The sequence below is a fragment of the Drosophila hydei genome, unplaced genomic scaffold (assembly GCF_003285905.1).
Source record: "Drosophila hydei strain 15085-1641.00,03,60 unplaced genomic scaffold, DhydRS2 tig00000237-arrow-arrow-pilon, whole genome shotgun sequence".
In the NCBI taxonomy this organism is placed as follows: domain Eukaryota; kingdom Metazoa; phylum Arthropoda; class Insecta; order Diptera; family Drosophilidae; genus Drosophila; species Drosophila hydei.
The window spans coordinates 2,340,516-2,365,978 of record NW_022045691.1 but is presented as its reverse complement, the minus strand read 5'-3'; the positions used below and the strand labels follow the sequence as shown (position 1 = coordinate 2,365,978).

The following is a 25,463-nucleotide window of genomic DNA, read 5'->3' as shown; positions in this document are numbered from 1 at the left end:
ATATAATAAAATGTCAGATATCAAAAGCACTTCAAGTCTTTAGCTTTTGTAGTTTAGGCAGAAGAATGGACGGAATGATGGACGAAAGAATTGAGAGAAGGATTAACGGAAGGATGAAGAGGCAGACAGTCAGGTTGACTCAGGTTGACTCAGGTTGACTCAGGTTGACTCAGGTTGACTCAGGTTGACTCAGGTTGACTCAGGTTGACTCCGGTTGACTCAAGTTGACTCAGATTGTTCATTCGGTTGAAGAGCATATACAGATCTAATCTATGGTCTCAGTCACGCCTCTTCTTCTCTCTGTTGACAAAGTCAGTATACCCCATATCGAAGCATAAGGAACACAAGAAAATTGCAATTGATTTGGGGTCAGTTGATTGCAATACTTCAATCAAAATTGTGGTTATTTGCCATGCCAGTTGCCGTTATTGACGTCAGGAACATGAACTCAGACAAAGCCAATCTCAATTTTCCATAACAAGGTGGAAAGTGAGGTTAAACTGGATTGGTTTGGCAGTAGTCGAAGTTAGAGAAACAATTTTAAAACCTATAGTCGTATAAAATTAAGCGGAACTGCAAATAAAATGCTAGAAATGAGCTTAAAATAAATTTAGATGGCTTAAAGCGTGGCTAAGACAACTAGAAGTGAGGTTATGTAGAGTTATGTGGAGCATATGCTAAAGCTGAGAGTAAGCTTTAGCTTTAGGGTCAATTGGGTAGTTTCATGTGAAGATCAATGTGTAGTATATATGAAAAGTGAGGTTAGAATTGAATTGAATTGAAATTGATCGAGTCCGTACTCAATAGACTCCCTTTGTCAGCTGGTAAACGAGTTGCGATACCAATTATCCATTATCTATATGGAGTTGCTATAGCAAACACTTAGCAAATCTCCATTGGCCATACACAAAGTGAGGTTATGTAAGTGGGCAGTTAGTGCTAGGCTAGGCCAGGCCCCAACAGGGCAATCGAATGGCGCTCGTTAAACTTGAATCACATTTATATTCATGTGAAAGGCCGCAAATTCGAACAATTTGAATTGTCGTTTCATGTGTGCACTGATTCCATTTGGTTGGCAGCCACGTAATGCCCATTTAAATGAACTCCCACCCCAACAAGCAGGGGGGGCGGGGGCGGGGGCGGTTGGCTGCAGTTCGTAAATAAAGTGGCGATTGGATATTACAACTTTCCGGTCACTGCATTTCTGCAAAGTTCACAAAAAAAAAACCAACAACAACATGAAATGCAACCCCAAGCCCCAACCCTCAACCCTCACTGCGCCCCTTTGGCGCTCAACTTCTGCTCCCACAAGCAGAACAGAAAATGTTCACAATGTTCGCTCAACTGTAGTGGCAGAAAAAGGGTTTCGAGGCGTCGAGTGTCGTCGTCGTCGTCGTCGTGTAGTGCAACCAAACAGGAAGTGCCACACACACAGAGAGGGAGAGGGAGGGGTAGTGGGGCAGAGAGATGGAGCACATTTGTCAACATGTGTACAATTGCGAGCATTTAAAACTCTCGGCCCTCGGCCTTGGCCAGCGGCCACAAATGATTTTATTTATTTTACGGTTTGACCCACGCTATTTATGCCCGCTCATCCAGTGGTGCAAGCGAGTATATTGGCCTGATCAGTGCAGTTAACGAGCGCTAATTTCTTATATAACATATATACATTCGTGTAGATTGGAGTCGTCCACGAGACTGGGCCCTTTTTGGGACTGAGCAACGTCTATAACTTGGAAGTGAAGTGGCCCTAGAGGCTGTTATAGCAAAGCAAGCAAGGGACTGTGGATTCTATATATATTATATGTATTGCTATTCCAGCAATAGATCTTAGACTTTACATAAACTTTCAGCTCATATATAACTCCCTCTGGACAGTTGGCGTAGAGCCCATAGCGTTTACTACCGCTCCAGCTTTATATGACTCTATGCACCGCTCGTTGAGCTGCCACACATTCCACAGACTTAAGGCGCTGTAGCTGCTGGTTATCGATAACTTAAACAGCTGCTCAAATAAAGTTATCGAAAATGTTATCACTCGTGTTTGTTCAGCATTGGGCGCAGTTCTAGCTGCTTTGTTGCAATGGAAGCACTCTTGCTGTGCTCCATAGATAGATCTATAATTTTTGTTATTTAATATTGATATTTGAGCGAGTATTGAGCAGTCGTTGTTGGCCGGCTGCAGCAGCTCGTATTTGTTTAATTTTATTTTACAATTTACATTCAGTTTGCATAGCAAACAATTTATCTCTCTCTTCAATTTGCCTCTCACCCCTTCTCTTTCTGTCTGTCCGTGTGCGTGCAACCCCCTTGTGGAGCTGCCACACTTGGTTGGGCTGTGCATCTGCTTTTGACTTTGGTGGTTGCGACGACAATCAAATTTATTGAGCAAGTGAAGTCAGGCTAGGTCAGGTGCTGCCGTGAGGATCCTTTCGATCTGGCTCGAACGCAGCTCGCACACAAAAATATTTAATTAAAATTTATGGCGCGCAACCCCCAGGGTGCAGCCACCCAAAAGCACCAGCAGCAGCAGCAGCAGCAGCACGAGGACAACGTCAGCTCGACATCAGCAGTCAGCCAAGCGATGACACCCTTCAAACAATCCCAAACAGCCCAACGTTCCAGCGCCGTAAACCCTGGACCGTGCTCAGCTCGCAGTTTGCAGTTGACTTTTGTATCAAACACATTTGCCTCCCCCCCCCCCCCCCTTGCCATAGCTGCCACTTGAAACTTTTTGCTCCCAAATGTCTCATTGACGGCCATTTTTAATGGCCTGCACTTGAAGTACAGCAAAAATTACAAAAAACAAACAAAAAACAGGCATAAATATGCCTAAAAGGCAATGCTCGACTAACCAAATACCCTGCAAAAAAAGGAAAACTCCTAAAATCCAACTGAAAATGAGCTCATTAGGCAATTGAGTTGACATACTCTATGTATTTAGGCATAAATATGCCTAAAAGGCAATGCTCGACTAACAAAATACCCTGCAAAAAAAGGAAAACTCCTAAAACCCAACTGAAAATGAGCTCATTAGACAATAGATTTGACATACTCTATGTATTTAGGCATTAATATGCCTAAAAGGCAATGCTCGACTAACCAAATACCCTGCAAAAAAAGAAGACTCCTATAACCCAACTGAAAATGAGCTCATTAGACAATAGAGTTGACATACTCTATGTATTTAGGCATTAATATGCCTAAAAGGCAATGCTCGACTAACCAAATACCCTGCAAAAAAAGGAAAACTCCTAAAACCCAACTGAAAATGAGTTCAAACGGTTGTCAGGCAATCGAGTTGATATATCCTATGTATATATATAACTGCCAGGCACACATATGCCCCACTCACACCCAGTTGCAAGTGCAGGGTATGGCGTATGAATGCAGCAAACTCTGAGGCGCACAATGCACATGCGAGCTATTAAAGCCGGTGAAAAGGAAACGTTGCAACGTTGTTTATAAATACCAAGCGAGGCGAGGCGAGGCGCGTTGGGCGGGGACGCCTTTAACATGTGTAAAGGATGGGGATTGGACGTGTAGTGGAGTGCCTGGATAAAGTAATTGAGCTGTGGCAGCAAGGTGGAAATTTACCTGTAATTGCGCCCCACAGCAAACAAATCAATTGAGCGTGATAAAGGCCGCGCAGCGAGGCCAGCTGTAGGCGACTCCATTTTCCTTGATAATTGAAAGCGTCTGCTGCACGTACAGCGCTCACTTAATCAATCAGCTAAACAGTCGATCAATCAATCAGCCAATCAGTCAATCAATCAATCAATCAAACGCAAGAACAGCAGGTCACAGCCAGCTGCAGCGCAGCGGACGCGTCCCTTTGATGTGTGTGCGATTCAGTTGCCAGCTAATTGCAATTAGCGTGCGCGACTTTGACAGCTCCTACGACAACAACAACAAGCCACAATAACAACAACAACAACAACAACAATGGAAATAACAACACGCATAGGCAGCGAGGTCAAGCTGTTGCCTGGGGCCAAGGGTTAGGGTTAACTTTGTCAAGTGCAATACTAAAGCAAAACGAGTAGCAGGCAGGAGTAGTGCAGTGGGGTATGCTCGACTAGCAGATACCTTGACGTGCTTCGATTCGAGACTAAAGAACTGGAGACAAACAGCCGAGTTTGGATATGAAATAAATCTACTTTGCTGTCTCTCGCTTTTGTGGTCTTCATGGCTGTGGCTTTCAGTTATCGATAAGCCGCAATTGAGTTGAGTTATCGAAGCATACAATGATATATACCGTTATACAAGAATATCTATATTGATAATACTTCTAGTCTCTAGCTAGTCCACAAATAAACGTGGTTACATTCGACTGTGCATTCCCTTTGACAACATCTATTTGTGTATAGCCCTTAGGGCCACTGTCGCGCCCGCACTAGCAATATACCCTGTAAAAGCAGCGTAATACAATGAAGCTGACAAAGCTTAACCAAGCTAAGATTTTACTAGCGAACGAGTTGAGGCTTACGAGCGAGATGGGCTTACTTGCTGCTAGCTGACAAGCACTTGATCCACATTGTAAATGCCACGTCTTGGCTGACAGCCGCACTTACAATGTACTTGTTAAGGATGTGCATTTAACATGAACTTTACCATGAACTTTACAAATTGTGGCCAAAAACTGCTTACAACAATTTCTCATAGTCAAATTCACTTCAGAAATTGACAGAGTTGCCAGACTATGTGCAGAGTTGCCAGACTTCAGCAAATTAGTGTAAATGTCAAAGAGCCGAGCGCTGTTTTGAAGGTTTCCAAATGAACTAGCAAATGGCATTTCGCAATGCTGTCAATGCAACACCCACACTCACACACACACACACACATGCCCACAGCTAAGCTTTTGTCAGGTTTCTGTTTGGTTTGGATGCTGCAATCAGCGCAATATGCCACAAAGCAAGAAATGCCAGAGCATGAAGGGAAAGAGGTAGCCAGAGAGAGAGAGAGATGGAGAGGGGGAGGGAGAGAGGGATATGAAGAGAGGGAAAGAGAGAGAGATGTAGAGCGGCACGAAGATAAAGAGGAATAGAGTGAGGAATAGAGAGAGGAAGTGAGGGGGAGCTAGCCAAGCCAGCCAGTTTATATTTCCTGGCCAGCACACACACACACACACACACACACAGACAAAGTGTGTCAAAGCAAATGTGGCATGTGGCAACATGTGGCCACAGACAGTAGCTGAGCAAAGTCGTGGCCCGAGTTGGGCTTTTGCATTTTGTGTCTTTTGTGTGTGGCTCGGGTTGTCGGGTTGTCGGGTTGGCCGGATGATGGGCTTGGGCGCGTTGCCAAAGTGCCTGCGGTTATGCGGCAATGTTTTGCACTGGCAACGGCATCAAGGCTGTGCCACAGAGCTAACAACGTGCAGCGTGCACCGTTACGAAACTGAAACCGAAACTGAAACTGAAACGAGCCGCATTAACGCCGTCTTTAAAATTTATGATATTTACTCGAAGCAGCAGACGCCAACGCTGCATCGAGCATTTCACTCGAGGCGTAGCGGGGGCGGCAGGTGCACGCTGCAGGTGCACGCTGTATTGTGGCCACGTGCCAGGCAACTGCTGCCTGCTTAGCTTTGCCTTTGCCTCTGCCTTTGCCTTTGCTTTTCGCTTTGACTATGCATTTTTTATGGGCTCACATCAAAGCCAACTAACTTGGCAATCAGAGCAGCTGCTTTGGCCAGGCCAATGAGGCAGCTGCCTCAACGAATCAACGATGACTCATCGGCCAACTAAGCAGCTGCCCATTGCTACTGACTTACCAAATACCCTGTAATCGTGTTGAGTTGGCCTTGCTAACCGAGCTTCCCAGTGAACCAGGTGAAGCAGTTCAAGTGCGAAGTCACAGGCTTTTTCTTTTTCTAATTCAATCTGTGTGTCTTTCTCTTTCCCTACCTCTCTTTCTATCCTCTTTCTTTCTCTCTCTATATATCACTTTCTCTATCTCTATATATATCTCTATCTATATCTATAACTATATCTATATCTATATCTATATCTCAACACATCTTGTGGATGTCTATGTATATATATACCTATCACTCTCTCTCTCTCTCTCTCTCTCATTCTCTGTCTCTTGTACTGTCACTTCCTCAGTTTCGCCTTCATTCACTCTCTCTCTTTCGCTCTCATCCTTTTTCGCTTCTCCTGCCTCGCTCGCTCTTTTCTTTCTTCTCGTTCTCACTCTCTATGTACTTGTCCCTCTCTGTCTTTCCCTCTCTCTCTCGTTATCATTTACTCTCTCCCTCTCTGTCTCTCTGTTTCGTTCTCACTTTTACTATTTCTCTAGCTCAATCTCTCTTTCTCTATTTGCCTATCTTCAATTATTTACTTCTCTCTCTCTTGCTATCTCTCTCTCTCTCTCTCTCTTTACCTTCCCAAATTCTACCCCCGCTTAGCCAAGCATAATACCAGCCAGCTTCAATCTGAAGCTTGGTACGCCTCTCGCTCGTTAAGTGCATGCTGCCTCTGCTCAGGATGTCTTGCATACTTCATGGGGCGAGCGCAGATTATGAACGGGGCTGAGGGCGGACGGGTGAATGTGGCATATTATGCACACTAACCAACTGCCTTCATTCACTATGATTGGCCTTTCAATTTCAAAGCAATGCCCCAAAGGCCACAGGGAAAACTCAAGCAGAAGCAGAAGCAGAAGCTAAAGCTGAAGCCGAAGCAGCTGCAGCTGCAGCCTTCACATTCATTTCCTTGGCTGGGAAAAGTTTTATCCTAGCTGCATTTGGATTTCAGTTAAAGTTCTTAACTCAGTGCCGCGCTGCCCGTGCACCTGTCAACACCTGAGCTGAGCGGCCGTCGCCTTTACTCCTTTCGCAAGGCGCTCGCATCGTTTTTTGTAATTTTCTTAAGTGTTTGTCTGTCTGCCAGCTAAAATTATTAGCAGCCATGTTCTGTCGTCGCTGCTGGATTGATTTTACTGCCGGCGAGGAGGATTACGTCGTGTGCGCCGGCCCCTGCGCCTGGCCCTATCACGCCACCTGCGCCGCCGTCCCACGGGAGCTGGCGCGTGAGTTACGTCGCAGCCGCTCCAACAACTTTGACACAAACTTTGCCAGCTTCGGCATCGGCTTGGGCTTGGGCTTGGGCTCCAGCTTAGGTTTGGGCCCAAGGGCCGGCTCCGGTTCCAGTTCCGGCTCCGGCATGGAATGGTATTGTCACAATTGCCGTCAGCTTTATCGCCTGCAATTGTACTTTGAGGTAGCTATAAGTGAAACGTGCTCCCAGCTCAATTACGGCTAGAGATAGAGAGAAACAGATGCAGATACAGATACAGATACAGATACAGATACAGATACAGATACAGATACAGATACAGATACAGATACAGATACAGATTACAGATACAGATACAGATACAGATACAGATACAGATACAGATACAGATACAGATACAGTACAGATACAGATAACAGATACAGATACAGATACAGATACAGATACAGATACAGATACAGATACAGATACAGATACAGATAACAGATACAGATACAGATACAGATACAGATACAGATACAGATACAGATACAGATACAGATACAGATACAGATACAGATACAGATACAGATACAGATACAGATACAGATACAGATACAGATACAGATACAGATACAGATACAGATACAGATACATACAGATACAGATACAGATACAGATACAGATACAGATACAGATACAGATACAGATACAGATACAGATACAGATACAGATACAGATACAGATACAATACAGATACAGATACAGATACAGATACAGATACAGATACAGATACAGATACAGATACAGATACGATACAGATACAGATACAGATACAGATACAGATACAGATACAGATCAGATACAGATCAATATACAGATACAGATACAGATACAGATACAGATACATACAGATACAGATAACAGATACAGATACAGATACAGATACAGATACAGATACAGATACAGATACAGATACAGATACAGATACAGATACAGATACAATACAGATACAGATACAGATACAGATACAGATACAGATACAGATACAGATACAGATACAGATACAGATACAGATACAGATACAGATACAGATACAGATACAGATACAGATACAGATACAGGTATAGATACAGGTATAGATACAGATACAGATACAGATACACAGTATCTGTATCTGCATCTGTATCTGCTTTATTCATAATCTTTTCTTCCTCATTATTATAATCGCCTCCTCTCGCTTTTCACTTGTGCGTTAATTGCTGTTGCTTTGTGGATTTCCATATTGTGCAGTGCCACGCCCACTGTCGCTCAGTCTAAGACCCGCCCACCTGGTCGACTGTGCACTTGACAAACAGATTTCCAGCGAAGTCGCCATTTTTAATTGTAACTGTAATTTAGCCATTGTGCTTCAACACTTTTGATGACGCACTCTCTCCCTCTCGCTCACTCTCTCTGTCTCTCTCCCCATCTCACGCTCCTTTGTGCTGTGTGAGCACAGCTGGCAGCACTTGGCGTATGTGCGTCGTGTTCTTTAGCTCAACTTGAAATTGTTATTTTTAGCATACAAATTGCGTGAAGCCTCTCTTTCTCTAACCCTGCCACTGTCTCTATCTCTCTCTCTCTCTCTGTCTCTCTCTTTTGCAGATTGCCATCTGTGATGATTACAGCCTGCCTGTAGACTTTGTTAAGAAACGACCGTCCAGTTTCGATCCCTGCCTGGCCGAGGCAATACCAACGAATCCGGAGCATTGGATAGCACCGAGTCCACAAACAGAATTTGTAAGTATAGCTCTACAATGAACTAGTTCCACTAAGTATAGTTCGTAAGTAAAATAAAGTAAAGTATATATGAAGAACTTTGTGAACATCTGAACTAGTTCACATTCGAGCAACTTAACCGAAAGCAAGTACTAGTCGCAAAGTAACTATGGGAACTTATAACAAATGAACTGGCTCTTAATGAACCTAGCTCCGAGTCCTAGTTCCTTAATCTTACACAACTTGAATAAAACCTTCAATTTAATTTAGTAATTTTATTTTTATAAGCTGAGCTCATTGAAATGAGGAATTCAGCGTAATGTATATGTAACAGTCAGCAGGAACTAACCCTCATTATTATCGATAAGTATCGATAGTTTCCATTATCTCACTTTATTCAGCTGCTGAGCTAAGAATAATTTGGTTTTTTGGCTACTTTCCTGCAGTCGAGTGAACTTCTTAGACTTTGCAAGAATTTGCAAACGAAAGTTGTTACTGTGAGTGGCTCTTCTGCTGAACTGAACCAGTTCATGAACTTGTGCATGCAAAGCTTAAGCAAGAAGCTAGACTTCATGGAAAGCAGCTGCTGCCGCATTAAAGCTTTCAGTGGAGTGAATAAAATCTTTGACAGACTTTGAGGCGGGGGCTGCAGCTGCACTTGGAGCTGGGCATTGGCAAAAAGCAATTAACTGCCCTTGGGCAGCTAATTGATAAACTGCACGCACCGACGAGGACGACAGCAATGTGGACGTTGAGCGCATCAGCAATGCGCTAATGAAAAGCATGAAAAGCATTTTTCTCATTGCTCGGCGTACTCCCCCCCACCCCGCCCCCTCCCATATTTGCGAGCCTTTTGATTATTTAACCGGAGCGAACAAAGCGTCGCTCAAACAATGCACAAAGTCCATTGGCTAAATATTGCGAAATAGCTGGAAAAAATACAGCCATAGCCAACCCTCGGCTGCTGCCGCCCAGCGGGTGGTCAGCCATAAAAAAGGAAGCTAAAAGGGCCTGAGATACTAAGTATTATGAACACATATATACACATATATATATACATATTGGGAGAGAGAGGGAAACTGAGCCTGAGGCGGGCAGGCCGTGTGCGAGGAGCCTGCAGCAAATGTTGCCACAAATCAAATGTTGCGCTGCCAACGCTGCCCCTCGGCTCTGCTCCACATGCGCCACGTAACCCCGCCTGCCAAAAATCTCGGCCCGTTATCTCGAGAGTCCGCAAAAAAGTTACGTTACGGCGTTTTTTCTTCTATATTCGTTCAGTGAGGTGAAGAGCGAGCATATTAGTTTGACTTGCCTTGCCTTACATTACTTATATGTATTATATATTGTATATAGTGTATATACAATATTCTAGATATGCACAGGTCTATAGTCTATGGGGCGTATGCCTCTTGAGGCGTGGCAAGTCTAGTGCACACGAACTGCATTTAGCACAGTTGTGGAGAGAATTCATTGATCCATGACTGATCCATAGATCTGTTAAACCAAGTTAAAGACAATTGTGAGTGAGCGAGCATTATGCAGTCGTTGCTAGCCGTTGGCAATAATCTCTGATTTTTTGTGGTCTCTCTTGCTGGGGCTGGAGTTTGGAATTTCGTTTTTATGGCCTCATGCGAAATATTTGTGCTCGTATTGTGTGTTTTGTTTTGCCTCGTGGTTATCCTGGCTGTTGTTGTTGCTGCTGTTGTCCTTTTGCATATTGGTCGTAAAGTGAAAGCGAGAGTGAAAGCGGCTGCTGCACCGCCCTGGCAGCGCATAAAAAATGTTCCTTTGCCACTTGAATTTCTTTTTATTGAAATTTGTTTAGCCGCAAGCGCCCAAATGATTGTGTGTGTGTATTAGTGTGTACTAGTGTGTGTGTGTGTGTGTGACAGAAATTGCGCAGCAAATGTTTTCATTGGCTTGCAGATTGTGGCTTGGCTGCCTCGCATAGAGCTGGGCAACTGGCAAAATATTCACTTTCGATTCGCTTTCGTATTCACAAATATTCACTCTGAATAGCATATGAGTGTGACTGAATATTCATTAGCGAACATTGTTTACCACATTCAACACATTAAACGGCCAATTAGATGTCTCCGTCTCTGTCTCTATCTCTATGCCTCTCTGTCTTACTTATCTCATTCTCTTTGACTGTCTATCCTTTTCGATCTGTTCTTTTGTTGTTTTCTCTTCTCTTTGACTCTCTCCCTCTCTCACTCTCTCTCTCTCACTCTCTATTCATATCTCTCTCTCTCTCACTTTTCATATCTCTGTCTCTCTCTCTTCCTTTATCTCCCTCTCCCTATCTGTCTCTATTTCTGCTTCTCTGTGTCCCATTTTCTCTCTTTCCTTTCTTCCGTCTATCACTCCCTCTTTATACACCTTCCTCTTCCTTCATACGTCATTTTGTCCCTCTGTAGACTCACTTATTCACACTTATCTCCCAATTATGAGTCATTCGTAAACGTTTTACTGGCTGCTCACATATTGAAGCGCTGCTCTCGGCGCTGTTCGATGTGCATTGCTCTATACTACGCAGCACTAAGCCGATTTCTCTTCTTTGCTGAGTGCCAGACACCCTCGCACCACCCTCGCACCACCCCGCTCCCCGTCTAAGTGCTCGGCTCCCCTTCTCACGTTCGCTTTCAGCCGAGCCAATGGCCCAAAGCGTTAACGTTTAGCGCCTCTTCAACAGCGTTCCATGTATGCCATGTCCATTTGGGCACACTCTTCTCCTGCTCCCACTCTCTGTCTCTCCCTCTCCCTCTACCTCTCCCACAGCTTTACAGTTATTAATGTAATTTTTATCTTATGACTTTTGTTTTGCGTAAACAGCCGCGACGCGTGTTCAGTTCGCAAATAAAAAGCTGCAGGCCATGTGTGTGTGTGCGTGTGTGTGCGCGTGTGTGTATGAGCCATATAAATGCTGGCCATGTTGTTGCTGTTGTTGTTTTTTTGGCACACGTTTTAATGGCAAACGCGCGCGACATTTTTGCGATATGAAAACGTTGGCTCGACCCGCCCTGGCACGCCCCTTTACTTTGCCCCCTCCCCTGCACAGCGTCGCCTGCGCCTCTGTCTGGGCTGCATTGTGAAGTGCACTTGGGCAGAGCCGTTGCCAGCTTTAGCCTGTATTACTCTCCATGGAGCAATATCAGCGATAACTCAGCGAAAAAATCAACAACAGCACAACAAAAGCCACCTGTGTGTGTGTGTGTGAGGTTGTGTGTTGCTGCTGCTGCTGTGGCCTTTTTGTTGATTTCAATAACTTGGCTGCGGGCACCCTTGCTGCTTGTTGCTTGCTGTCACAGCTTACGTATTACTCATACGCCGCATTGTCTGGCTTAGAAACTGGAAAAAGGCGAGACAAAACTTAGCAAAATTGCTAAAAGCCAACAGACGAATTAGGAATACGCTCAAGCCAGACAACGTGCAGAAAGTTAGAGCATGAGTGATGCTACTTTCGATAACATTATTGGCGCAGCTGTTTAAGTTATCGATAAACAGCAGCTGCAGCGTCTTAAGTCTGTCAACTGTGCGTCTGAGCTGTGCATAGAGTCATATAAAAGAGTCATATAGAGTCAGTAACAGCTATGGGCTCTAAGACAAACGCACAGACGGAGTTTGGTAAGAGGTGAAAGTGGCTAAGATCTATAGCTGGAATAGCAGTAGATAACGTTTAAGCCAAATCAAAAACAAAGTAAAGTCTCTTATATGATCAACTCTATATAGGCAGATATATATACCATATGCTTATCTCTTATTGTCTCTGTATAATATGAGAGGTATCTCTGCTGATGATGGTTGAGTGAAGCATTGCTGCAGCTGGAAGCTGAAGCTTTTTCTTCATAGACATCAGCATTATCTAGTCTTAAGAGTAGTCTGATATTATTTGAGTTTGCACAGTTGTGAATACCTGTTGGTTGGTGGGTTAGTGTATGCAAACACTGCTCAGAGGCATTAGGCGTGTGAGGGAGACAGAGTGGGAGCAAAAGAGACAGCTATGCTTGTTAGCTAAGCATAAAGCAGAACAGAAATCGTTCATGTGTTCGGCGCAACGTTTAGAAAATGGCGAAGCAGCTCTTAAGTCTTGTCTGCTTTCAAATCATCATCATCATCATCATCATGATGGTGATTGTCAGCAAACATTTTCATCAGCCGCAACATCATCTGGCAACGTTTTCATTAATGTTGCCGCATAAAAATCACGTTTGCTGGGCCAACAGCAGCAGCAGCGGCAGCAGCAGAGGAAGAAGCTGCACATGAACAAAGAGCCTGGGACACATTCGTCTAACCATTTTGATTGTAGTTTGTCTAGCCTGCCAGCTAACAGTCTCAGCCCACCCCCACCATGCCACGCCCCGCACTGATTGTTGGCAACATTTTGTGGGCGGGAGCCAATCGAAGTCGTGTAGGAAAATTCACGTTTGCCAATAATCAAGGGCAAATATTTAAAGAGCAATGTGTGTGTGTGTATGTGTGTGTGTGTGCACAACATGTGAGCAAGATTTCTATTCGAATGCCCCAAGCCCCAAGGCAAACAGCGCAACTTGGAGATGTGAGCAAAACACGATGATGCCAGAATCGATTAATAGCAAAGCCTAGAGAAGACACTTAAGTGAAGTTATATAAAAAGAAAACTTGTTATCGATACACTTATCGATAAATATGTTAACGGTAATTGCTTGAGCAATGCTGGCAAAGAGCGAACGAACTTTTTAGAAAGGTTTTTATAATAAGCTTCCCTGTTTTTGGGTACTTCTAGCTCTATGAGGTCAGACATATCTTTCATATTCCGATATATTGAGTATCTACTTCATTTCTCATGCGCTTTCACTTTATCTTCTTCTTCCTCAATACTTTTTCAAAGCAAATTTTGATTTGTTTCGAACTCTTTAATTAACTTAATACATGCCTAGCTTATAGTTTCTATAACTAAGGCTAGTTTTAACTAAGTTTGGCACGCGCGATTGTTGCACAAGGCTCACGCGCTCAGCTCCAAATGGAATTCGCAAACAGCTCAAGATCAACCCCAAAACAAATCTGCCATTTATTGAGTGTGTTTAGATGTGTGTGTGTGTGTGTGTATGTTTTGCATTTAAATTTTGTATTGTCTTGCATTTATGAGATTTGAATTGAGTTGAGTTATCAGCAGCAGCAGCAGCAGCAGCTGCTGCTGTCCGGGCAACGTGAGCTCAAACAAAGCCGTTGCCAATAGCCACAGCAGAGGCGGCGCTTGAAACAGGGGCTATATACATATAGACATGTATATATATATATTTGTGCCTGTCTCCTCTCCCCCCCTCCCCCTCTCTATCATCGATTCGATGAGCTGCCGCAGTTGAGGCTTAATTTATGAGTTTCAATTAAAAATTCCTTTCAATTTCAAGTCGCACAACAATAGCGTCCAGTGCTTAGTGTAATCCGACACCCAAAGAGCCCACACACAGACGCACACCCACACTCCTACCACCTACCCGCCTCCAACCCCAGCTGCCAGTCTTGGCATCAATTTCCGCAACATGCAACATGCCCAGCTCTGGCCCAGCTCTGTTCGCTCACTCCATTGCAGCGGGAATTTATGTTTAACAATAATGCGCATATTTACGACTCACTCTCTCTCTCTCTCTCTCTCTCTCTCTCTGTGTGCTGCTTATAATGTGTGCACATTAGGGACACGTTAATGTCATTTGCTGGCGTTGTTTGTGCGACCTGCTGTTGCACTTTTGTAATGTTCAGCTATTTGTCATCCTCTGGCGGACATTGTCTCCTCTCATAAATGAAAGATGAACAGCAGCTGAACCATGCTGAACAGAACAGAACTGAACTGAACTGAACTGAACTGAACTGAACTTGAACGGAACATGAACGGAACTCAACTGAACTGAACAACTGTGAAAGAGGAAGCAACGAATCGAACATGATTTCTGCATGGCAACAGCTGAGCAATGTGAGATTGATGGATGTGGGAAAGAGAGAGGGAGAGATAAACAGAAAAAGGGAGGGAGTGAAAGAGAAACAGGAGAGAAAGAAAAAGAAAAAGAGAAACGGAGAAAAAGATAAAATAAAATAGAGGGTACCTTGGTATCACTCTTGACAGAAGGCTGACTTTTAAAGCGCACATAAGTCAAGTAACCTCAAAATGCAAAAGCAAGCTAAAAACCCTCGACTGGATGCTGAGAGCTTCAAGCAAGTTGTCTTACAGCAGCAAGGCCGCCATCTACAAGGCAATAGTTGTCCCAACCTTCGTATATGGTATCTCTCTATGGGGCTCCTCGGCGAAGACTACAAGGAACAAAATTCAGACCCTGCAGAATAAAGCACTACGCAGATGGACTGGAGCCAGCTGGTTTGTAAGAAACTCAGTCTTACATAGGGATTTAGCAATTCCCACAGTTGCTGAACTCATTGGGCGACACAGTTCAAGATACGCGGACAGACTTGCAGCGCATCCTAACCATCTCGCAAGCAACCTGGCTATAAACAACAATAGGCGAAGACTGAAGAGATTGCATCCTCTAGACAATATTAGAACTAATTAAGATAGTAGCTACAAGTGCAGAATAATTGGCATATCTGCCCTCCCATTAGTTAAGGTTTAGAGCTAAATGCGCTATAGAGTCTAAGACAATAAGCTGCAACAAATAAAGAAATTAAATCAAAAAAAAAAAAAAAAAAAAAAAAAAAAAAAAAATAGAGGGAGAGAGAGGAAAAGAGAGAAAGAGGGTGAAAGAGAGTGAAAGAGATAACAAAAGAAAAAGAGAGAAAAAGGAAGAGAGTGAAAGAGATGAAGAGAAACCGAAAAAAGATAAAATGAACAGGGAGATAGAGAAAAAGGGAGAAAGAGAGTGATAGAGATAACAAATTAGAGAGAGAGAGAGAGAAAAAGTGTGAAAGAGATAGAGAAAGAGAAGAAGACAGAGAGGTACAATAAAAGAGAGAGAGAGAGATAGATGAAGATAAAGAAAGACAAATGGGAAAAGAGGGAGACAGAGAAAGCAAGCGAGCGAGTGAGATAAAGAGAGACAGAAATGATAAATGAAATCTTTTTTTTTTTTTTTTTTTTTTTTAAATGAAATCTTATGAAACAGAAATCATTCCATAGAGTTTTCGTATGCTGAATATTAAAACTAAAAAGGTCTATTATTATATTAATATATCGAGTAGTTGCAAGAAAGCTACCTACTTCGTCGATGAAGATGTTCAGAATTCAAATTTCTGTTTAATCGATGAGTTCGTATGAGAGCTATTGCTCATATGAGTTACTAGTTCAGGTACTAGCAGGTGCCAGGTATAACACCTTTTTTTTAGCTCGATTGCTTTTTACTTTTGTTGTCTGTTTCGATAAAGGAAACCCTTGAAGCGCTCAATGGGCTGAGACCTCAACACGCACACACACACACACACAGCCACATACATTTCGACCACAGGTCACGCCCAGTGGGCGGTTACCACATGACGCATGCACAAATTTTAATTAAACGCCAACAAATTGGAATTGAAACGCAAATCAAATTAGTCGCAACCACAAAAGCAGAAGCAAAAACGAAAACGAAACAAGAAAAAGGTACAAAATGTTAACTCATTCGCTTTTCGCATTTGCCTTTCACAGCTGCCATTTAACGAAGCCCAACAAGCGTTGCAACAGCAACAGCAACAGCAACAGCAACAACAGCAATCGACAGCAGCAGCAGCAGCAGCAGCTGCGCCACCGCCGCCGCCGCCACTTGCCTCCTTGGCAACGCTGCCCAGTCAGGCGACAACTGCAATAGCAACTATTTTAGGCAGCAGCAACAACAACAACAACAACAGCAGCAGCAGCAACACTTGCCAGCAACAGCAGCAGCAGCAGCAGCAATTGCATGCGCACAACAACAACACATTGCCATCAGCACCGCAGCAACAGCAGCGCGGCACACTGCAACATCCGCCGCTGCCCAACAGCAACATCAAGCAAGCCTCCGTCAAGCTGATCGAGGGCTATTCCGATCCGAAGGATACGCGACATCACAGCCAGCACAAGAAGGTCTATCACAAGAAGGCCAAACGCCGCTCGGCGCCGTTGCACAAGCAGCGACAGCAGCAGCAGTTGCAAACGCTGCCAACTCCGCGCGGACATCAACAGCAGTTGCAGCAGCAACAGCAGCAGCAACAACAGCAGCAATTGCTGCATCGCCATTCCACATACAACAATAATAACGGCAATCATAAGAAGGACAAGCGCAACAGCCACTACAACTCAGGTGAGCAACAATAAGCAACAACAGCTGGCAACAATTACAGCTAGCAACAATTGCCAGAAAGACCGACAACAGCTAGCAACAAGCTCTAGCTACAATAGCAGCTAGCGACAATAGCTATATCAACTAATGTCGTCTTCCGCAACATTTGCTAACAGCATAAATAGTTGGCAACATTTTGAACTAGCAACAGCACCCAATAAGATCAGCTAGCAACAATTGCCAACAACAATTAGCGACGACATAAGTCAGCAACAGTTAGCAACTAGAAGCTGGCAACAATAGTTAGCAACATTAAAAGATAATTTTTGGATTAGGAACATTGGTTAGCAACAAGTGCAATTAAGAACTATATCAGCTAGTAACGCCATCTAGCTAGCAACAATAATAACCAAAGCTTCGATCAGCAACATTAGCTAGCAACATAAGCCCTTTTGCAGTTAGCAACACTTCAGCTAGCAACAATTGCGTCGAACAAAAAGACCTGCAAAAGTCAGCAACAACAACTGACAACATGTTGCTGCATGCAGTTGCCCAACTTAATTCAATTCTTTATAGATGTTAAATTATAGAACTATTTGTTTTAGATTCAAATCATAGATTTTTACATATATGAACCCCACATTATGCAGTAAACCGATTTCTTTAGCATTTTCTAGACAAATGTTGCTAACAATGCAGCAAAGTGCTTAAAGCGTTGCATACTTTTAGGAGTCAGCTAAAAAAAAATTACAAATTTGGTAACAAGCAACGAGCTTTGTAGAATTATTGCTACATGCTTTTGTAAAAGCAGGGACGTGGCTTTGTGGGTGTGGCAAATAGATGCAGTGGGCAGACAGCTCTAACTGCGGCTGCGGCTGCCGAGATCAGCCAGGCGTTAAATGGCAACTGGCAGCCATTCGACTGAGACGCAAGGAGCGAGAGAGGCCCAGACAGGGGAAGAGAGCAAACGATAGAGCGAGTAACGCATTGCCAAGCAGCCAAGCGCCTAATAGACTGCGACAGAGACGCGCCAAAAAGCACGCCAAGGATGCGGAGCCCACTGACTGCCCTTTGGCTCATTTGCCTGGCGACTCAATTAACTGTGCGAGGATAGTTACAGCAGCGGATTGCGGGCTGCCTGCACTTGCGTCTAATTTCTCGTAATTATAAACAAAAATCTCAAGTCTGACAAGCGGCTAAATTGTTCTTGACAGTTTGGACAGGACAGCAAAGCGGGCAGACATGGCTGACTTAAAGCTGCCTACACCTAAGTCTGTTAATTAGACTTGCTAAAAAAGTTTGAAGTCTCTGAATTGCTACAGATTAATTGATATTTGCTGCTTGGAGCATTGCAAACCTCAAAGCCAATTGAAATGCTTTAGAGTTAGCTCAGCTCAGTTATAGAGAGGCTGGAATCAAGCGAGAGTTGGGCGTAAGCTGTGCTAGAATGAGCCTAGGGCAAGCTCTGGCTTAGGTTGAGTTGAGCTAGAGAGCGACTGGGCTAGAGCTTAGACCTGGTCAAGTTCGGGTCAGATTTGACTTGTCTGGGTTAGTTTCAAGTTTGGTCCAGTGATTTAGGTCTGAGCTGAGTGTCAGGGAGAAGCGAGCGCAAGGAACTTTCAAGGTAATTGAACAAAATCTAATGTCTTGCCTTGCAGATTCCTCGGCGCCCAAGTCCTCCGACGAGGAGGCGGACATAGACGAGGAAGTAGAGCGTGCCGCGCCAGCAACAGCAGCAGCAGCAGCAACCGGAACTGGAACTGGAACTGGAACTGGAACTGGCACTGGAACTGGAACTGGCACTGGCACAGGTGCAGCTGCAGCTGGAGCCTTACTCAATTCACCGGACAGCATATCGGATGATCTAGTTCGTCCGTTGCCCGCGCAGCTGCAGCGCAGTCCACGCAAATTGACGGTCGCCCAGGCGGAGCACAGCAAGCGCCAGCCGTCGCCGTATTACTACTCGGACTTGCTCAAGACTCGCGACAAGGAGGAGGAGAAGCCGACGCTCGAGCGCGAGGCAAAGCAAAAGTGCCGCCAGTCGACGGCCAGCGAGCCGCCGCAGCAGACCCTAACGCAGCCCCATCGACTGGGCGGCTATCGCAAGAGCAGCAGCCTAGATGCACCACAGCCTCAGCAGCAGCAGCAGCAACAAGAGGAGCAACTGCTGCAGAGGGCAGCAGAGGCAGACCTAGACAACGATCCAGCTGAGCTCGAGGAGGCGACCTGCCTGACCGAACAGTCAACACCGAAACGCTACAGCTTCACAGAGGAGGGCGTACGCATTATACGCTGTGAGACGCCCAGCACCAGCACCTCGGAGGAGTCCGATTGCAGCGAGTGCTTGAAGCGGCGCGAGTGGCACGCCCGCGCCTTGGCGCTCGTGCGTAAGACGTGCAACGTCCAGCCGCGGCAACAGTTGTCCATTGGCAGCGGTGAACTGCAGTTGCAGCTGCAGCACTGCGACGCCGGCGAGGGTGAGCTGCTCAAGTGCTGTCCGCCAGCGATTGGGGGAGTAGGAGTGGGAGTGGCCGTTGGGGATTTAGCGTGCGAGTCGATGCCGCCGCACCGCCTGCTGGGCCCAGCAGCCGTGTGCGGAGCCTGCATACCGACGCCCAACAAGACGCTTGGCCTGGGCCACGGCGATGAGGAGCAGCTGGATGAGCTGGAGGAATACTTTAGGCCACGCAGCATATTCTATGTGCATCCGCATGGCGTGCACGAATGCGTTGAATGTGCGCCGCCAGCTAAGCTAGAGGAGCAGCACTCAGAGCTAAAGCAAACACTTGCTAACGAGCAGGGGGAGCCGCCGCAGCAGCAGCAGCAGCAGGCAGAGGAGGCGGGCGAGGGCGAGGCCGAGGACGAGGAGGGTGACGAAGGGGAGGAATACGATTCCGACAACATGGCAAGCCGACGACGTCAGATCTATGAGACGGCCTTCGACTGCAAGATAGCCAAGTCGGACGATGATCTGGATGAAGTGGACCGCATTACCAATCACTCGGTCTTGCTGCAGCTCAACAGCAACAGCAACAGCAACAGCAACAGCAATGGCAACGAGCTATCCGTGCCGTCCAAGTCGCTAAGCAAGAGCCGTCTCGAGTGCAAACGCGCTAAGAATAGTAAAAATCAAGCGCTGCAGCAGCAGCAGCCACAGCAGCAGCAGCAACAGCAGCAGCAGCAGCAGCAGCAGCAACAGCCGCAGCAGGAGTCACCTGAAGGACAATGCCAGGTGGTGCTGCAGGTGCAGGCAGAGCTAAGCCAGCTGCAGCTCAGCCAAACAGCAGATCAACAGAATCAGAATCAGCAGCAGCAGCAGCAGCAGCAGCAGCAGCAGCAGCAACAGCAGCAGCAGCAGTCGCAACAGTTGCCGGCGCGTGGCTATACGCCCTCGCCGCCCTCTACGGCGCCGCTGCCCATCAAATTTCCGGGCAAGCACGAACGCTACATGAACAGCATAAAGAGTGCACCGAATCTGCCAGCTGCGCAGCCGGCGCATCCGCGACTGCGGGACTTGCGGTTGCCGCTGCAGGCATCGCTGCGTCAGCAGCAGCAGCAGCAGCAGCAGCAGCAACAGTTGCAGCTGTGCGCCAGCAGCAATGACAACAGTCTCACCGACAGCGCCTACGTGAATCCGCCCTCAACAAATTCGAACTCGAATTCAGCTGTTGCCTCCACCTCGGCGTCGTCGCGGCGCCCGCGCAGCTTTGTGCTGGAGTCGGGGCGCGTGCTGGAGCTGCGTCGCAGCGCACATCACCAGCAGCAGCATGCACAGCAGCAACACGGCAAGCAGCAGCCACACTTGCCGAAGCCCAGGCACAACTACAGCTCCACCGAGAGCATTGCCACCTCGTCGAGCGGCGGCAGCATGGAATCGTTGCGCAGCAGCACCAGCGAAGGCAATCGCAGCACCTCCAGCTCTGAATCGCGCCACTCCAGTTCGCTCAGCTCGCACAGCTCCGAGAGCAGCAACAGCAACAGCAACAGCGCCAGTGCCAGCGCCAGCGCCAGTGCCAGCTCGAGTGTTGCCTATCCGCTGCGTGCACCGGTGCTGCTGCACTCCAAGCTGCACATACTCAGCCCCATATCGGACAAGTCTTCGCAGGAGCCGGCCTCCGAGCAGTCGCAGCAGCCAGCGACAGCAGCTGCTGGCACAGCCAGCCTGCAGGAGGAGTCCGCCACAGATGCGGCTGCTGCGGCTGCTGCTGCTGGCGGCAGCTCGTCTGTGCCTGTCCAGCTGCTGGTGAAGCAGCAGCGCAGCGGCAGTCAGCGGGCAGCAGCTGCGGCGCCCAACAAGGCGCTGCTGCACCTGGCCGACGAGCTGCTCGGCTCGGACAGCGGCATCTCCTTGCACTCGCGAGAGGATGGCAAACCAACGAATCTGGCGCTGCAGCGCCTGACGCTGCCCAAGCTGCAGCTGGGCAATGGCAGCGCCGCGGATACATCCTCTTCGGCAGCAGCGGGCATCTCTTCGGCAGCACCGGCGGCAGGCGGTGCTGGTGGCGCCTCAGCGCTGCCGCAGGAGCTGCGCGACTTGCCCTTCGATATGCCCAAGCTGCGACGACGCAAGACGCTGCAGCAGGAGGCGGCCTGCACCTCGGGCAGTGCCACCTCCGTTGATCTGGGCGATCTGCCCTTCGATATGCCCAAGCTGCGCAGGCGGCTGCGTGCCAATCAAGCGGAGATCAATAATCTGCTGATGCACAGCACCGAATCCAGCGGCATTTCCCAGGCATCCTCCAGCCACTCGATGCGCGACGAGCAGAAGCTGGCCAGCAAGCTAGGTGAGTATGAGTGAACTGAGTACTCGAATTACACTTAATTACTCGCAATTACTTTAGTAATTAACCAAAAGTAATTGACAAGGATTTTTCTGATGGATAATTGAGTTCATTACGCTTGAATTACATTTAAATAATTGCAATTACTTGAAGTAATTACTTTTAATTACCATTACAATAGCCATTGCAGGCATTAGCCTTGAGGAAAAAACCCTTTATTTGTATGAATTGCCTTCAGGTAATTGCAATTACTTGCGAGTAATTAAAATTACTTTTGTGTAATGAAAGTAATTTGAGGGAATCTAGCTTTAAATATTGTCATTTTATAGTAGACTTCACATGCTCAACTCTTTCTCTCTCTCTTTCTGCTCGTAGATACAGCGCTCTTCCGTCAGAATCTCACATTGAATCTGAATGAGCCACGCCAGGTGAACAAACAGTTCGGCAGTCTCGATCTGCGCGGCTTGAGCAGTCACAAGGAGCTCAACATGAATCTGGGCCAGGGCTACGTAACGGCTGTCGATCTAATAGACGTGACCATACCATTAGAGCGTCAAGGGTACGCATAGCTAGCTGTCTCTTTCTATTACTCTCGTGTTGACCCGCTCTCTCTCTCTCTCTGTCGCCCTCCTTCTAGCTGGTACCATGGCGCTATAACACGCATCGAGGCGGAGACAACGTTGCGTCCTTTGGCCGAGGGCTCGTTCCTGGTGCGCAATTGCGAGTCTACCAAGCAGGACTATTCCCTGTCGCTCAAGTAGGTCAATGAGTCTTAACACTAGTGAGCAGCTAAGCTAAACTCTGTCTCTCTCTCTCTCTCTCTCGCTCTCACAGAGGCGCCAAGGGCTTTATGCACATGCGAATCCAGCGCAACGAGGCCGGACAGTACATCTTGGGTCAGTTCAGTCGACCCTTCGAAACGGTGCCCGATATGATACGACATTTCTGCCTGAATCGCCTGCCCGTCCGTGGCGCGGAGCACATGTGTCTGATTGAGCCGGTCATAGCGCAGCTGCTGTAAACTAACAGAGCTGTTAACGCAGAAATGTTAACTTGAGGCACGTCGCAGCTGTGCATGGGCAGAGAAAGCAACATACATATTGATATATAGCATATAGAGACAGCTCTATAAATATACTCTTTATATATACATATGAACAAGCATATATATCGAACGGTAGCTCGACAGATCGATAGATCGATGTGTCGATAAGTCGCTATATCGATATGTATGCATTATATATGCACTCTAGTCATATGCTCTAGTCTTAACTACAATTTGTTTCTACTCACCGCACTTCTGGTATGCTCTCTATTAACCTTCATTTTGGATCAATTAGCACGCAGAACAGAAAAGCAAATTATGTTAGAGCAGAGTACACACGAACTATGTAGCTTAGTGTTCAGAAATCAGAAATAGCAAGAGACAGACAAAGAGGAAGAGCAAGAGAAAGAGAAAAAAAAAACAAGTACGTAGCACTTTCAGACAATACGAGAACAAAGCAGATCGCATAAACCAAATTCAATATTTATACACAATATACATGATATATATATATGAGGATATATATATATATATATATATTTATATAATCTAACTAGATCTAGAAACAAAAGAGCACTTGACAGTTGCTAGACGTAGTAGACACACACACTAACACACACACACACACATACGATATTTATATATAAATATTTTTTTTTTGTTTCTTTTGTGTATTCGTAAATCACGATAACAATTCGATATCTATTCGTAACTAGCGATTATCACGCGTATATTAAATACTTGCAAAGTCTAAGAATACTACGTAGATGACACCAACACCAACACACACACACACACACACACACTCAGTGATCAGAACTCACTTACATTTGAAGCCTCGTTCACACGGCACGTTTACACGAAGTTCGCTTTCTTTGCGCTTTCTTCGTTTTTGACTCGAAACGGATAAAAAGCTAACAATTTGTTAATTAATTTTATGTTCGAAACTAATATATATATATACTAATATATATATGTGTATCGATCAGTGTTATCGATAGTTAGATTTATCGTAACTTATCTAGAAGGCGTAATAACTTCATATATATATTTTTTTTCCTAGTTTTAGGCCAGGCATGCAAACGTAGAGCGCTCAAAGCGTTTTCGATTTTTGGATATGAGTAGAAAGACGTCTATCGACTAGGGCGCTATCGTTATCGTTATCGATATCAATATCGTATGGCAAGGATATAGCAACGCATATGAACAACTTACGGTTTTAAGTGTTAGTTTCTAATATCTCTCTCTCTCTCTCACTCACTCTCTATATATAGAGTCAAGCACGGGCTAATTAAGCATTATATATATCTATATATATATATATGATTATATATATTCAACACAATATTAAGAGCAGTCAATGGTTTTTTGGTTCCAGAGCAAAAGAAAACGAAAGAGAAAAGAGAACAGAGAACAGAAATGAAAGAGTTGGATGCTTCAGATCTGACAGCATTATCTATCTATATGTGCAATAAATGAGTTTAGTTTTCGATGCAAATTATGTTTTTTATGTGTGCCAAAAAGTATTTAAGTATTATTATTATTATTATCATTGCCATTGCCATTGTCATTATCATTGTCATTATTCAATATATTTTTATAACTAGAGATTTTTGTTATTTGTTGTCTAATTTGTAAGTCTGGCAACGCCGTGCAATACGCAGACCATTTCACCTTAACTTACCTTAACCCTATGCGTTTTACCACACTGCTTTTACGTTATGCAACACTGTCTCTACTTAGAAGCGAGAGCCACACACATCGAGTATATATGTATTTATTGAGTTAAGCTTGATCCAGAGAGCTGCGAAGTTGTAAATATATTTATCTATATAACACTCACACACACACATATATATCTATATATACAAGCTATACGAAAACCAAGAATATTTGATTTTATTTGCAATAAAATTTTAATCATAAGATTTCCATGTTTCCACACAACAAATTCAACTTGAAAGCAAAATTCTTAAGTATAGCAACAAATTATGTTGAGGCTTCCAGCAGGAGTAGGCAGTGGAGCGAAGCACACAGCAGAACGAGAGAGGGGCAGGGAGAGAGAGGTGGAGTGAGGGAGAGAGAGAGAGAGAGTGACAAAACAGAACTCTAAAAGTAATTTTTCTCTCTCTCGCTCCCCCACTCCCGCTCCCACTCCCTCCCCACTCGCTGTCTCTGTGACTTTCTCTCACTGTCCTGCACATGTGTCAAACTATAAAACCGAACACCAAAACAACACAAATTTAAACGATAACAACAACAAATATTAATGAGAGATGAAAACAATGAACAGCAACAAATGCAAAAATACAAATTTAATAAACATCAACCGAAGAGAAAAGGAAAAACAAAACCAAAAACGAAATGTATTTAATAAATAAATAAAAAACATAAAAAACAATAAAAAAAAACTTGAAAAAAATTAGACAAAGCTGCCTTTTGGGATTTATCGATAACAGAGGGAGAGAGCGAGGGAGACGCTGATGCAGATGGATGAACGAACAGAGTTTGCTCTATTGCTACTAAATGGGGCATGCCACGCCTTCCTTTGCCTGCTGCAAACAAGATAGTAAGTATACTCAGCCCATGGGAAATGCTACATCCTGCATAAAAAGGGATATCCTTGACCGTCCTTGACCAAGCAAAGTGGCTC

General features: G+C 45.3%; 1 protein-coding gene across 1 annotated transcript in view; it reads left to right on the top strand.

The window, feature by feature from the left end:
• LOC111605673 (homeobox protein prospero) overlaps positions 1-23,293 on the top strand; it is a 75,237-nt gene extending 51,944 nt beyond the window's left edge. The window contains exons 4-9 of the mRNA XM_023324341.2: positions 8,649-8,783; positions 16,375-17,005; positions 18,643-21,768; positions 22,141-22,324; positions 22,403-22,522; positions 22,600-23,293. Coding sequence (XP_023180109.2) covers positions 8,649-8,783; positions 16,375-17,005; positions 18,643-21,768; positions 22,141-22,324; positions 22,403-22,522; positions 22,600-22,786 — 4,383 coding nt within the window. The 3' untranslated portion in view covers positions 22,787-23,293. The remainder of the gene's footprint in view (positions 1-8,648; positions 8,784-16,374; positions 17,006-18,642; positions 21,769-22,140; positions 22,325-22,402; positions 22,523-22,599) is intronic.
• The last annotated feature ends 2,170 nt before the right edge of the window (positions 23,294-25,463 follow it).